Here is a 16,116-nt window from a genome sequence, read left to right as displayed (position 1 = left end):
GTGCTAATTAAAAAAAAAAACAACAAACCAAACAGTTAAAAAAAAACCCTAACAAATAACATACTTTGTTAAAAACATAAATAATAGATACAGCAGAAGTTGAAATATATTCATGTAAGTGATAAATGTAAAAATTTGATTAAAAGTAGATCACACGGTAACTTGGTATGTTTTTTTTCTACACCCTTCTGAGACAGACAGATAAATCAAACTGAAGGATTCCCTAGCCACCTATTCAGGTAAACACTCGATGCTCCCAGTAAGCAAATGGGGACTCGGATATTAAAGATGAAAAATTTACAGGTTAAAGAAGGAACTGCCTCTAGCTACGAAGAAAAATTAAAGGGAAAAAAAAAATCAAGAAGGACTCTGCTCAGATGAGCTGAAGTAGGTTGAAATTTTCTTGAAGAAAACAATATAGCAAAATTACACTTGACAATGAAGCAATAAAATTCAGCAGAAGTAGTATAGTAAGAAAAAAATCCCACCTGCTCTGAACTTCAATAGAGGACAATGATCTAGGTGTTAGGGTCATGAAAAATTAACCTTGTACTTTTGATAAATATATTTACACACATGAAAAATCAACTAGTCTTCGAGTAAAACAAATTTATTCAATAATCTGATTGGATTGAAATAGCAATCCCACATCAGAGAGAGGCTTTTTCATCCAAAGAACAGAAGTTCAAATGTCTTTCACACAGTATACCAGAAACACAGAATTTGCAAGAATACATACAAAATCACGGGGCATTTCAGTTAAAAGTCCACAGAGATGAGTGAAACAGTTCATATCTTTTTAGAGCTCCTGTTCCAAGTTGCCTGTTTACTCAAGCTGCAACTACCATACCAACAGTCCATTCATTTTCAGGTTCCTCTTTGCAATTGTGAAGGCAAGAGGCATACTTATATCGTAGAAACCACGATGGAAGACAAACCAGGTGGAATTTTAATGAGCTGGCTATGGCTAATTCAGTCCTGGCATGACTACATTTAATGGCAAAGGAGGGGCAATCAGTATAACAACCTCTAAGCCACAAAGAAGCCCTGCCTCCATTCTGAGGTGGATCCTTCTGTGGGTAGCAATGCAGCTCGTATCCCAGTCCAGCAAGGGTGTAATGAGGGACAGCTGTATCACAACCCCTAATCTGAGCCCAGTTTCCATTCCGTAACAGTTTGCAGCAAGTACTGAATGCTTATTTTCCATTAACATTGAAAGAAAGCAACTGATTTAATCGATTCTCATTCCCTTTTCTTCTTTCTTGTAATAATTTCCTAGGTGCTGAAAAGTGTTTTCTCCTTATCAATTTTCCTTTTGATATTTTCCCCTGTACTGAGAAAGAAGATAAAATTAACATAGAGTTTGGATTGAATAATAATCTCCTATTACACAGAACCTCATCAAGGCAAAAACTCTTGTTTCTGTACACCAGTGTATTTGATATAATCGTAGCTCCATACACTAGGCAGTCAAGTTGTTGCCAATCCACAACTCACAAATGGAACACACAAACTGTGGTTCTTTGTCCTGGGTCAAAAGTTTTGATTTTCCATTTTGTTTACCAATTAATAGATTGGGAAGACTAGGCTTTAGAAAAGTCATTTGGAAGACACAAAGGACCACTTTCCACTGATTAAAAACTAGACCTAAAAACCATTAAGCGTAGAATATTGTTATTAACAATAAGTGGAGTATTGAAATATGGCATTTTGCAATTCATGAATAAAAGGTTGACTAGAAGCTTGCAGGAGTATGTTGTGACTATAATATTGTAATGATGCTCATACCTCTGATTTGATGCACTGAATCTAATTTTCCACAAAACTCTTTGACAGATATTTATCAATACACCTGATATAACTAACTGTCTTGAAACACAGTGGGTTTCATAACAAAAGGTATTGACAAATTCATTTTCTAAATAAGAATGTCGTTTATCCTCAAAGAAAGGACAGAACACCTCTCTGAACTGTGAATTAGATAATAACACGACACTCCACTGTGGCTATTATTAAATAGAATGAAGCTTCCTTTTTATTTATCTAATAAAACGAAAATTTTATGTTGAACTGGTATATTACACTTGTTTTTTTAAAATGTAAACCACTGAAAGATAGAAATTAAGCCAAAATGAAATTAGTGCCTTGAAGGATATCAGAATTCTCTAGGAGCTGATTTACGATTAAAAAAAAAATTATAGCAGTTGACTTTATCTCTCATTCTGAAATGCATAAAAAACTCTACAAAAGTAAATATGGATCATTTTTAAGTGTAAATTATATATTTTTTTTTTTAGCCATGCAACTGCTATTTATATTAGCAACTTACCATACATACTTCAGATAAGCTAATCATAAGAAATATTGGTATGCCTGCTCTCAAGTCTTTTTTAAAATCCACTATTTGATACCATCTTGTTCATTTAAAAGAGAAAATGCGTCCTTTGAAACACCAAGCATTGCAAACTACTAATTGCCAGTGATAACTTTAAACGAAGAAAAAAAAATATATAAGAACATAACATATGAAAAATTGTAGAATAATATCTTTTTCTACAATAAAGAAGTACTTCTTTTTATCATTTGGTAATCTTCCTCTTGTTTCCAACCTTTCCACCTCTAAATCAAACTCAGTGTTCCACAGGAAGCCAGTGAGGGTAGGAAACAGGGCAAAAAAAGGTGAAGAGGGCTCATTCATTCAGCAACTTGTCCCACCTGGCTCAGTTAGCCTAAATCTGGGATTCCTAGGTAAAGTGTGCTTCACTGCTATTGCTTATCTACTCTTCACCTTTAAAGAGCAGCAGTCCTGTGCATCCTGGATAGCTCCAGATGCAAATCCTGGGGAGAAGTGAGGATTAACTTCTGCTTACAAGCCCCTTCCTTATTTATTTATTTATTCATTGCAGAATAAACCTAGTGATGGAAAGGAACTGGAAGGTTTTCATCTTATGTCAATAGGAAAAGAGGGGCTGGTTGTCTTCTGCGTTTTTTATCTTCCAGGTCTTCCTGCAAGATTCTGAGCAATCGTAAATGTCAGAAGGGACTGGGGGCAATGGGAAGAGCAGGATGAAGGGAAGACGGGGTGCAATTCTTTAAGCAATTTCAGTGTTTCCTCACTTCGAGGTCATAACTGATCGTGCCCATTTCAAACATCTCAGTAGGCAGTACTTCTCAAAACGTTTTGTAACATTCAAGAGCACAAAAACAGACATCCCATAAGGCATGACTTGCAAAAGCAACTTCACAGTATTATTAGACTCGATCTATAGCTGCAAACACTTCCGAGTAAGTTAACTGGCATACACAGTCCAGCAGTAGTGTTCCTGATTAGACTAGACTTCAATCAATTTTACAACTCATCTGAAAGATTGCTTTCTCATTCATTTTCCCACTTACCATGAAGGAGCTTTCATGTGCTTAAGTCAGAAAACGGGCTACACTGCTTTCATACAGAAATGACAGGATATCAAACTGAAATAGCTTTAAAGCATATTTCACACAACTTGTACATCTTTAGGTAACAATTAATTTATTCCCCTGTTTAACTGCTGTTATCGTAAAGAAATTACTGGCTTCTTTTTTGTGTTAAGTGGAGGAAACAACTAAAGCTGTTGCTTACATTATTGTTTTATTTTTTTCACTCCCTGGTGCCCAGACCAAATGTTTTTACGTCTATATAAATAACCATCACAAAATGTTAATGAATGTGAAATTTTAGCTTCAGTTATGGTAAGAAAGATTCGTTTTCTTTGCATCGATGGAAAATACTTTTGATTCAAAGGAAATAGCAACCCGTGGTGAGATGGCAGGAGGCCCCCTGCTGCTCATGGAGATTAATGGTGGAGCAGAGACCCACCTGCAGCCCGTGGAGGGCCCCACGCCAGGGGAGGTGGCTGCACCCAGAGAAGGCTGTGACTCTGTGGGAAGCCCACACTGGAGCAGTCTGTTTCTAAAGGAGTGCACCCTGCAGGAGGGACCCACGCTGGAGCAGCTCATGAGGAGCTGCAGCCCATGGGAAGGACTCACATTAAAAAAGTTCATGAAAGACTGTCTCCTGTGGGAGTGACTCCACGCCAGAGCAGGGGAAGAGAGGAGGAGTCCTCTCCCTGAGGAGGAAGGAGTGGCAGAAACTTGTGATGAACTGACCACAACCCACATTCCCCATCCCCCTGCGTCGCTGGCGGGAAGGAGGCAGAGAAATCAGGAGTGAAGTTGAGCCTGGGAAGAAGGGAGACGTAGGGGGAAGGCGTTTTTAAGATTTGGTTTTATTTCTCATTATTCTACTCTGATTTGATTGGTAACAAATTAAATTTATTTTTTTCCCCATAGTTAAGTCTGTTTTGTCCATGACCACAACCGGTGAGTGATCCCTCCCTGTGCCTGTCTCAATCCATTGTATTTTCTCCTCCCCATCCACCAGAGGGGGAGGAGTGAGTGAGCAGCTGCGTGGTGTGTAGTTGCTAGCTGGCCCTAAACCACGATACATGTAAATAACAATACTGCGAACAGTTGTTGAAAATCCCATGATGGCCAGAGCCACCTGCATAATTCCTGTAGATGCTTAAAAAAATCTTTAAAGTATGTAGTCATGTTTGCTTTCTGATCTCTAGTTGTTGACTTTGTCTGTATAAACTGAATGAACTCACAATTTTGTTCTTTTTTTTAACAAAAACCCAGTTTTTTTACTTACTTCTCAAAGATTGACACTGCCAGTGTGCAGGTCCCAAGCAGTCAGTATAGATATTTGTTTTGTCAGTACCTATCCTCTCTCCTTTTAATGTCCTTACAAAAGTTTTCTATTTTAAAACATTATTTGGAGCTGGGGCAGAGCAGAAGTCATATGTTTCTCACTATATTCTCTTCTATCATTTTGCTACCATTTTTTGATAGTGTCCCCTTCTCCATCAGCCTACTCATCTAGAGCACTTCTAACAGTCTGAATCTCATATTCATTGTTAGAGTTGTTTATAAAAAAATCCCACTTTGAAGAAAAGTATTATTATTGTTGGATGTGAATTATGGAGACAATGTAAACAAGATAGAAGAATAATTGCTGGAGAATGTTATTGGCTTCTCATGAGAGCTAGGTAATGTCATTGCAATTCTACCTTGACAAGTGAAAGTATCTGTTAACATCATCAGTATGGTATGCTTGTCACAACATTACAAGATCAATATATTCATATCTAGAACTTCCTTCTTTATGTATTGGTCATCACAAATACTCAAGCTACTTTTGGCAGCAACTTCACTAAGAAAAAAAACACATTTTCAGTCCAGTTACCAGTAAGCTGGCAAAGGGCAAATGCTTTTTGCTAACACCATCTTTCTACCCTTAAATAAGTGCATTCATCAAACGATGTAGGAAAGAGGAAAGAATGCCCTTCCTCCTCCTTCCCTTTCAGCCAAATTTGGGGTGTAGTCCTGTATTTCTCATTCGCTACTCCCTCTGATCAGCTCTATACTGATAGCTTCCCATTGGTGTTTTTAAAATTTCTCTGTTTATTACTCAATCCACCTGACCCTTAGAAGATTAAGAGCTCATTAAATGGTAGAAAGTTCCCATGAGATTTTGTTCAGCTGGAGAAATAAGCCTCATCTAAAGAAGGAGTACACCATGACATTTGAGTTTTATGGCCAAGATCTGAAATCCCTGAGGTTCTGTCCCTTTCACGGTACATGGCAGAGTTGTTTCAGAGGCAAGGTCCGGTGGAAATAGAGAACTCAACTGCAAGGTCATTTTCACAGCCAGAGCTACCAAAAAATACAGCTAATTCTGAAAGGACATAGTATTCCCACATTTGGGCAGTCTGCAACACATGGGGGAGATCAATTAAGAAGTCCAGACACTAGCATATTAGATGACTATGAAAGTGGAATTCTTTGAGAAATGAGTTTGTTGGAACCTTGAGAAAACTAATATATTTCCACAAAGCATTTATATTGCAATGAAGAGGAATTCACTAACAACAGGAAGAGCAAGTGGCTATTTTAGGAACTTCAAATCCCTAATGCATAATGCCTATTTTACTGCTATAGCAAATTTCAGTTTCTTGCCATCCTATTGCCTATTACAGTTGACATCAATTATTTGGTTTTCAATGGTTATGATTTTCTAAGAAGAAAGAACAATAAAAGCAAACTAGAAAGTATTAATTCTGGGAAAGGGGACATACAGAGTTCATTAACATTTAACATACATATTGTATGTTATTTTACCGATCTGAATCCACATCACAGCAGTATCACCACTGCCAGCAGAAAGTAAACTTCAAGTAAGATTTGTGTTACTGTTTCTAATTAAACGCTGCAACTGCATAGTGGTTTATCAGGTATTTTTCCTTCTCTCTTATCTTGAAAATGGTAACAACCTAAACTAATTTGATTTTTCCATATTTGCACATTTTATAACAGACTGAAATCCTGAGGGATTCCACAGCAGATGGATGACTGTGTTATTCTAATTACAACTACCTACAGGTTTAGAAAGCTGTCATTTTTTAAGATAATCAATTTCTCATTTCAAGAAACATGATAAACACTGAATATCTATGCATTGTACTGAATCCACTTTCATGAAAATTATGGCTTGTCTTCATTAAAATTAAACAACTGCTAGAAACTCTTTTTCAGTTCCTCAGACCCAAATTTATCGAAGAGAATGGTGGACACGTGCAATTGCCAAGTACGTGTTTGGCTTACTTAGATGTGCAGCTAGAAAGATGCATCTGGAATATAGTTTACCTTCTAACAACTCAGTATCTTTACCTAATTCAGAAAAATGTCTCTACTGTAACAGCAGTTTTAGGATTTAGCTTAGGTAGCATACACGTACATATATGGGAAAGTTACTGTGAAATAACATGGCATTCACTAATTAATTGTTCTCCTTGGACACATTCCAACCCTTCATACACATTAGCAGAACATCCTGGGAAATGTACATAAATCTGATCAATCCTTATTCAATCAGTAAGAAACCTAATTTTAAGTAAACAACATCTGATAAAGATTTGAGTGTGTTTTGTTTGCTCCTCTGTACAACTATAGGAAGCATAATACAGACTTGGGTTCTCAAAGCACATTCCCTGTCTTCATAGGAATGCCACACTGTAGGTTTTATGAGGCAAAAATGAAATGAGTGTAAACGAAAGAAGTGTAAATTTAACCGTACAACTGATTCTTACAATCAAGCCCTTTTATTGTTCCAGAGTGGAGAATGATCATAGATTCAATTTTAGAGCTAGATTTTTGTTTTACCTTCATGTCAATCAGCATGTCAATTTATTGGTCTAAACTAGTTTCCCTGGACAACACTCCTTGCTATACCTGTCTGGAAAAGGTGCTATGAAACTTTATTAACTATTTTCCTATAAAACTTAAAAGAATCCCTGATGAAACATATGCTGTTTGCCTGAGCAACACTCTTTCCTGGACTGGAGAACTCTTCAGAAAAAGCACCTGTGATAATGGTGTTGCTGACAGAGAAAGAAAGCATTAAGACAAAACCAGCCCTTTGCCTACATTTCACATCATTTTCTTACCACCCGACTACTGACTGTCCTTAAGAAGGCTACTCACTCTCCCATTTCCAAGCTTGTCTTCTTTAAAACACATGGCATATCAAAAGCATTTGCAAATGAAAACCGTTCATCAGCCAACGTTTTAAATTTTGAAACTTTTATTTGAGAACTGAACAGGCAAACTTATGCAGAATTAATGTCCAATAGTGCCTGTATAAGACTGAATGAAAAAAATATTCAGAAAATACAAAAAGGAATGTCAAGAATACAGACTGGGTTCATTTTTCATGGAAAGAAAATCTGTCACGCTTGAGAAAATCAATAATTGAGACTTTTACTATCTTTGTTTTGTTTCTGTTCCTATTCTTTGGAATTTTCCATTCTAAAAAATTAATTTAATGTATTCAGTTGTCACAGGATTTTCAAACCTGGTGTTTCTTCAAAGTTGGCATTAAATTTTAGATAAATAATGTAGTGTTGTTGCCATGTCCACCTAATCAATGGTTCATGGTGAAATCACACATCGATGAAGCACAAGATCCAGGTTCAACCTTCCTAAATGTGTTTTAAATCCTAGCTTTGAACAAAAGGTTGAGAAGAGTGGACTGAAACTAAGGTACTCAACGTCTAAGTGAACAGAGCATGGACTGCTACTTCCCTTCATTAGAGTTCTTCCATACTGGATGGAAGCACTTAGCTATCATGACTGAGAAACAGCAGGATGCTGCCTTTGCTGGGCAAGGCATCCACTTGAAGGCCACACAGTTAGATGTCTGTTCCTCCTCTAGTTAGTTTTTGCCTTTTTCAAACCAAGCAGGTTTTCCTGTTTTTCTAACAAGAAACACTAAGACAACCTTGAAAAGTTAGGTCTGCAGAAATAGGGTTTTCCAAAGAAATGTGAGATAGGCATCCCCAAGACAGAAAAGAAAGCTACACCTGGGCCTTCCATATCATTGGAGAATGTGTGATACTTTGAACTGTGACGTAACAAAAGGGATGTACAGAGAGGAGCAAGAGGGGCAGCTTAGGTGTCAAATAAATCATTTATGTCATGAAGACATACGTGGGCTTTTAAAGGAACTATCAAAATCATCATTGGAATTGGGAAGTGTCAGAAATATATAAATAGCAAGTCTTATGAGCCCAGGAAGATAATTTTGTTGCTCATTATGCCTCTTGAGAAGTTGAAAAGTAAATGATAAACTATTGCAGGACAACAAAAAACTCTTGAAGGATCTTTTAAGGAAAAATAAAATAGTGACAGAAAGAACTGTCACTTCAGCAGCTCTCTCCATTAAGCAAAGAGAGAGATTCTCAAATAAAGAGTGTTCTGTTAGCAAGCTTTCAGAAAGTAAAGGCCACTACATAAAAGAAAGAGATCCTCTAAATTACTAAGGGGGTTTTATGCTTTGAAACTTCAAAGGCAAGTCTGAGGTCTCCAAGGACACTATATATGGATGTAAGAATAAAATAACAGCATAAATAGCAGACTCTCCCCAAAACAGGCTTGGTTCTCGGAGTTAGTGGCAAAATAAGAACTCTAAACAGCTGAACTACCACTGAAGAGAAAAGTCCTGGACAGACAGTAAAAAATGAAAGTGCACTTGTCCAGCAGATATTAACAATGTTTCTAAATCTTCTAATTTTGCAAGTGCTTCTAAGTAATAAAATGTATTACTTTACTCTCAGAATAAATTAACTTTATTCTTGGCTGTAAGCACATCTGTACAAAACTAACACTCACGTTACTCTGCCAACAATAGCAATTCTTTATTGCATATCCTTTAATGCAATATAAATTGCATGCTTTTGGGTTAATTATATGTTATGAGGCTTTCAAAAGGTCAGCCAGATTGCTTATATCATCTTAAATGTTTATGCCACCAGCTTTGCAAATTGTTGTATAATAGGTGTCAACAAATACTCTGGGTCATAACCTCACCTGTTCTGCATCTCCATCTTACCACTATACCTACAGAAATATGAAAGCCCATCACTAATAATCATAATAATACTGTCTACACATCATCTTTTGCTCCAAAGTGAGGTATTTCCCACCAGTTAAGTCACAGATTTCTGAGTTGTTAAAGAACATTTTAAACAACCCCTGAAATGCTATGGATACATTTAAAAAGGAAGTAATTTAAATACAAAGAGTGTGTGTGGCAATAAATTATTTGGAAACTGACCTTTATAGCTTCCTGTGCTGAAATAACAATCCGATCGGCTTTCAGAAAGATGCGACACGAACGTTTCAATTAATTCTGCCAAAACTGCAAAAAGTAAAAACCCATTAAAACATTAGAGGCAATGAACAAAATGTGGAACTAATTACGCAACAAAATGACAATATGTGAAAAACTAAAGCTATCTCAATTCCTGCATATTTATTCATGGTTTTACGGGGGAACAATTCAAAGCATGCATTGCTCTTATGCATTCCTAACACCATTCCCAACTTAAATTAAATTTTAATAGCTTTACTGAGAATATATTCAGTGTAAACGGAAAGAGAATCCCATATTGTCTTTATATCCTCCAAGGATTACTTCGGAATTTGTTACATGGTTTCAATATGAAATGAAAATTATCTATAATTAAAAGACAATATATTACAATATTTGTCTGTGTCTGTAGACAGGAAAGAGGAAAAAAAAAAGGAAATAACTCAACAACTCACACACAACAAAAAAAACACTCCACCCCAAAATGATACTAATGAAAGTTTTAAGGGTTGTTCCAAAAAAAAACCCGATAAAAATCACCTATGCCATCACAAGATAAAAATTATTCGCTTAAAACTAAGCAATAGGAGCATTTCCCTTGAGAAATTCTGTATTTTGATGACGACCATAATGTTCTTCAGTTCTTGCCATGAAACTTTGAGTCTGCAGATACTGCATAGATAAGTCAGATGTTGACATCTGGTCACTATGTAGGAAATTGTATCTCCCATCTTAATGGGACCTTAGCCAGGAAGTTAGGGAGAACTCTGAATGACAAATCATTAGCAAGAGCTATTCCTGGTTCCTCAATTCAGCAAGTTTGAGGCTACTGCAACTGAGCACGCTACCACTTCACAGATTCAAACAAAGGACACAAGAAAGTCTTTACACATACTGTATGGAGGAAGCCCATCTTGAGATAAGCCATGTCAAGAATTTGATAGCACCAATGAACATTTTTTATAAGTAAATATTATCCCAAAGTAGCTGCTGCTGTCATGATAAACAGGATTGAAAGAATAGTGATGTAACCTTCTTTTCACAATAATGCAAAGCAAGGAAGTGTATTGAGAGAGTAAGGAGTGCTGATACCCGTGGGATTTCCTGTTTTAAGTCTGCATGTCACCATTTCCTTGGCAGCACCTCAATTTAATAGCACTGAAGCTTCAGCCCCTAGTCACCCATTCTTGCACATAACTCCATGCACCCACAGGTTGTTTTGCTGGTTTTAGACCAAATAGTTCCAGTAAATTCTTTTAGCAGCTAGCTGTATGAACAGTTGTAGTGGCACAAGTACGGGAAAACAATCTATGGTGAAGGTGGCAATGAAGAAAGCTTTAGAAAATTCTTGAACTAGTCTTGCTGACAGAAAAACTAACACAGAAGGAGACTGCAGTGGAGCTATTTTGCATGTGAGGAGGAGGAAGATGGAATCTCCATCCACAGTCTGATGCTTGCTATGCCAGAGAAATAATGAAGAAAAAGATATCATAAAGACAATTAACTCTTCTTCCAACCATTTTAAGCTAACATATTGACATTAAATCATGATTTTTTTTTTTGATTAGTTGTCTAAAACATTTACAGAAAGTCATTTACACTGAATAAGTCCACAAGAATTTATGAACAGGTTGAGTTTTGGTAATACTGTGTTGATGGGTAGGGAATAAGGGGAAAAGAAGTTTCACTACAACAGCTAAACGCAGATTTACAGTTATGAGTAGCCAACTCTAACAGTAACAAAATCAATTTTGCATTGCAAAAGACTATTAAATCAAAACAAAAAAATTGTATGTGTAATTTATATTCTTATGCATTTTTATGGAAAGAAGAAACTGCTAATTAAACATAATAAAGATATTTTTAATCATGGTTAATAAACCACATAGGGCTAGCAAAAAGCAATATATTTTATAGAAGAGTAATAGTTCATTCATTCTGTGAGAATAAACAATCTCGCTAATCTTCACTAATACACTTAGTGGCATTTGGTCCACAAACGATGTAACAAGTATGTGTGTAAAATGAGAAAAGGTGTCTAGACCTGGAGCTGTAGATAGCAAAAAGCAGAAATTAAACTTAAAATTTGAAACTAGCTAGATGTTTACTGTATGACTGTTAGTACTGTGATTACTGAAATTTGCAATACTATAATAACAAACAGGAACTATGTTAGAAAACTAAAATATCACTTAATTCAGAGAGCTTAAAACCAAGTCAGAACATTGTACATTTCTTCTCTTTTTGTTGGAAGGCATCCACACGCTTGACCTAGCAGTCGAATATTTCAGTTCAGTGCTTGAGTTAATGGGAGAAGTGACAGCTCAACTGCTAAGCAATTTTTTGAAACTCAAGCACCAAATTGATTTCCACCATTTGAAAGTATTTCTCTAAGTGCCTATCAGGATGTCTGAAAAGCTTTTAATCAAGTTTGAGAGACAAAGACACACGTAAAACTTTATCAAAACAAATTGGGTTAATACACAAATAAAGGGTTTTCACTGTCTCCTCCAAAAGAAATCCATGTGAAATGACATGTAGTTGTTTTAATTTCTGTCTTTTAACACTACATCATTTAGATGACATTTGGACACTCTCTGAAAAATCTTTATAAAGTTGGAAATGGACTCAGTGATTTTTTATTTAACTGGAAGAGCAGACAAAAGAAATTCAGGAAATTCCATTCTATAGTACAGTCAGTATTGTTGCAAAAGACAACATTCTTATGCAGAGGTTATGTTCAGAGATAGAGATTAGTGTTGTGGCCTACCAACTCGGTGAAAATGTTGATTTTTCTCAAATTATGGTAGCTTGGCTGTATTAACATTGATATTTTTAAGAGACTGGTAATTATCTCATGCAAATTTAATCCGTGCATCCAAAATAAAGATAATTTTAATTTAGGAGTGTGTAATCATATACAAAATAAATGAAAGGGTTTAAAAATTCCCTAAACAATTGCAGCATGCTCATAAAACAGCTGAATTCCTGCAGGATGGGTTTCTTCCTTGAAGAACTAATGTACAAAAGGAAAGTAATTGAAATGGCTTCTAAGCTGCATAAAGAATATTTATTTTAAAAAAATCATGTGATTAAAACTGTTTTAACAGGTAACCATCATGAGAGGTTATCTAATTCCTACTCTGAAAGGTTTAAGCCAAAAAGGTCAAAAAACTGCAAAAAGCATCAGATTTTTTCAGATTCTTTAATGTATCTAGTGTTACTGGATCATATTGCATACCAACTCACAGATGCTTCAGAGGAGTTTAAAAGGAAAAGAACTTTCTTAAGACAGTTACCAGTAGCCCTTCTTGACTTGTGTTAGAGGTTAAAAATTCAAGAGTGAAAGCCTTGGACAGATGACTTCTTTGTAAGAGTCAGTGCTTCCGTTAGAGATGAAGGTTGCATGTCTTACATCAACATACAAGTCTATTATTTATGAACGGTGCATGGATCATCCAGCTCACAGATCCAAACCAAATTTCTTGGCAGTGCCCAGGACACAGGTGACACAGGGCGGGTTGTAGAAGCAATCCAGCTTTGTATTGCCTTGAGGCAGAGATGACCCACGGGGAGCTGTGTAGATAGCTCAGCCCTGAGCTGTCTGATAAGTCAGTGCTGCATTATACAAAAAAACAGAATTTGATTTGAGCCTTGAAATCCCTCAACAAAGAATATGCCCTGAGTCTCAATCCAACCATTGTCCAGTTGCCTGAGATAAGGTAAAGGGAAGCTGGAAGTTTTCTGCTTCAGCGACAACTCTGTGTACTCAGACAACTTTGTGCATTCAGGCGATCGATAAGGGGAAATTCCCGTCACACCTCAAAGACCCCCTCAGGCATGGCACCTACACAGTCACGTAAATCAGGGGATAAAAGCCCTATGATTTGGGTTGGGAATCAGGAGCTGCTTCTCCAACTACACAGCTCGTCTGTGACGAAATTCTTCCCCCCTTGATCGGGATGCCGGCCAAGGTAACTTCCCTGGGATTGAGGGCCCTTACCTGGAGGGGTAAGTGATTATTGAGCAGCTTTATGTCTGTGCGCTTGTGTGTTGACTCTTGTGTGCTGCAATAGTGCATTCCATGACTCTCTTGTGTGTGGCGATAGTGTATTTTAACAGTGTATATTTTATTTTTTTAAATTGCGATAGTGCCTTCCTCCATTGTATCCATAAAAACCTGCAATAGTGGCGTATTGAATCTGCAAGTGCCGTTCGAGTAAATTGTTATCTTGAACCTTACAGTTAAACCTGTAAGTGTCGTGCAAATAAACCGTTTGCTTGAACCTTGTAGTTGAGTCTGTTTTTCATCACAAATGGAAAAAAACAGCCTTTCAAATCCTAACCAAATGTTGCAATCTTCACACGCTTGCATGCACATTCACATGCACTTACGCTGTTTACACGATATTCCTTTGGAAACTGCTCAAAACTGGTTTGGGGCACAGAAAAAAGAAGTTTTGATCTGCAATTGTTCTTCCTGTGTAACATGAAAGATCCACTGTTCCGCTCTAATTCTGAAACAAGCCTCCTTGAAAAATCAAGTAAGGACATAAAAAAAGTAAACATCTTTTTTGTATTATTCTAAAAATCTCTTTTGTGAATGTAGTGGTTTTTAATTGGTCATACTGAAAAATGAGAGCAGACCACAGGCAGAATCTAGATCTAATTGAGCGATCTTCAAGGCAGAAGATTTGGTCTATATTTTAAAAGATCAAATTTTGCTTAGAGTATCTATGTTCTTCTTGCAGAGAAGGACAGGCTCCTCTGAGGATCAATTCAGAATGGAAAGCTAATGCAGTTACTTTGATTTGTCTTTTTGAAATCACACCTAGAGAACTCTCTCTCACACACTTAACAAGACAGCTTATGGAAGACTACTAAACAAGACTGAAGTTAGTCAAATCTTCCTTAGCTGGATCTAATAAAGACTGAAATTTAAATAATGTTTTTCTTAAAAGATGGAACAACATGCTAGCAATGGCGGCTCTAAAAAATGTACTATTTCATTGTCTTTGAATCCAGAAGACCCTTTCCAACAAAACCTAAAGTCTCTATTATCTTTACTTTTATACATAGACAGCGTGGTGACAACTGAGATACCTGAATATCAACGAAGAGGGTAACTGTAAAGTATACCTTGATATAGGCTACATTTGCAATGTCTGATTAGGCTATTTTGATAAACTGCCAAAGTTTGAAATTTTGTTATCCTGAACAAAAAAAAAACCCCACAACTACACACAACAGCCATACCTATGGAAAATATCCATCTTTTTGATTCTTCATCTCATGGGAAAATTTCTCCATTTACTTTTAACCTCTTGCAGCAATTGCTAAAGGCTTTAGCACCCAAACATCACAAACAATGACATTGACCCAACTGATCACAGTACTTTTGCCAGCATGTTTTGACAGAGCTACCTCAGATGATGCAGAGCTCACAAAGCATTAATGGATTGCAGAACATTGTGTTGATCATAACCACTCTTCTTTCATCAACCATTCCACTTGTAAAAAATGAAGAAAAATCCTGTGTTTTCCAGTAAGATCTCCTGTGCAATTTGAAGAGCTGCTATGTTTTTCGTATCTTTGAAGTCATCAACAGTTGCTGAGACTAAAAGAATAACTGCTTGAGGAGGAAAATTACCTTAAAAAAGAAATATGCCTCCCACGTGTGTGTGTTTGTTGTTAAGAGAGAACACTTTGGAGGTAAATTAATAGGCCCCGTAGAATATTCATAATTTAAGTCCAGATTCCTGAGGGAGATATGCCATGAAAACTCTGAATGACTCCACGGAGCAAGTCACTTTAGCTGAGTTTACCATCCCTATCCATATCCATATCCACATATGGATATAAAGGTTGAGGAGAACGATTAGAATCTGAGGACTAATTACCTCTCAGTTATGAAGGGAAGAATGTTAGCATGTAATTATATGATGTATTGCAACACTTTCAATTTCTGTTACTTAGAGTTTAAAGTCTCTCAGGAGAGGAGAGGATTAAAGGCGTTCAATCTGCCCACACAGGAAAGAGGTCAGGTGCTGACACAACACTAACTAGGAACAGATGAAAAAGGAGTTGCTGGGGCTGAAGACAACAAAAATGCTTTCTGCAAAACCTGAAGGATGAGAAGGGAGAGACAACTGAAAAAGGCATGGATGAAACAGTCAAGTCAAGATTACCAGTTCAAAAAAAAAATACCTCTCAATCATGTGAACGATTTGAACATGCAATATAGGCAGCCTAGATTCACAAAGCCCAATAATCTTCTACATAAATCTAAGCTATTTCTCAGAGCTGATTTGCCTGTTTCTCTTCCTGCCAAAGCCTAGACGTCAATACACCAAAAGGTCTTATCTAGA

General features: G+C 36.7%; 1 protein-coding gene across 2 annotated transcripts in view; it reads right to left on the bottom strand.

Moving 5' to 3' along the window:
* The window catches only part of TBC1D32 (TBC1 domain family member 32), a 96,503-nt gene that overhangs the window by 12,098 nt on the left and 68,289 nt on the right, over positions 1-16,116 (bottom strand). For both annotated transcript variants that reach the window (XM_086632107.1, XM_086632108.1), the window contains exon 27: positions 9,713-9,796. In XM_086632107.1, the coding sequence (XP_086488233.1) occupies positions 9,713-9,796 (84 nt within the window). The remainder of the gene's footprint in view (positions 1-9,712; positions 9,797-16,116) is intronic.

This window comes from Tauraco erythrolophus, chromosome 2, assembly GCF_009769465.1.
Source record: "Tauraco erythrolophus isolate bTauEry1 chromosome 2, bTauEry1.pri, whole genome shotgun sequence".
Lineage (NCBI taxonomy): Eukaryota > Metazoa > Chordata > Aves > Musophagiformes > Musophagidae > Tauraco > Tauraco erythrolophus.
Note: the sequence above shows the minus strand (reverse complement) of the source record. Positions and strands in the feature narration are given on the sequence as shown.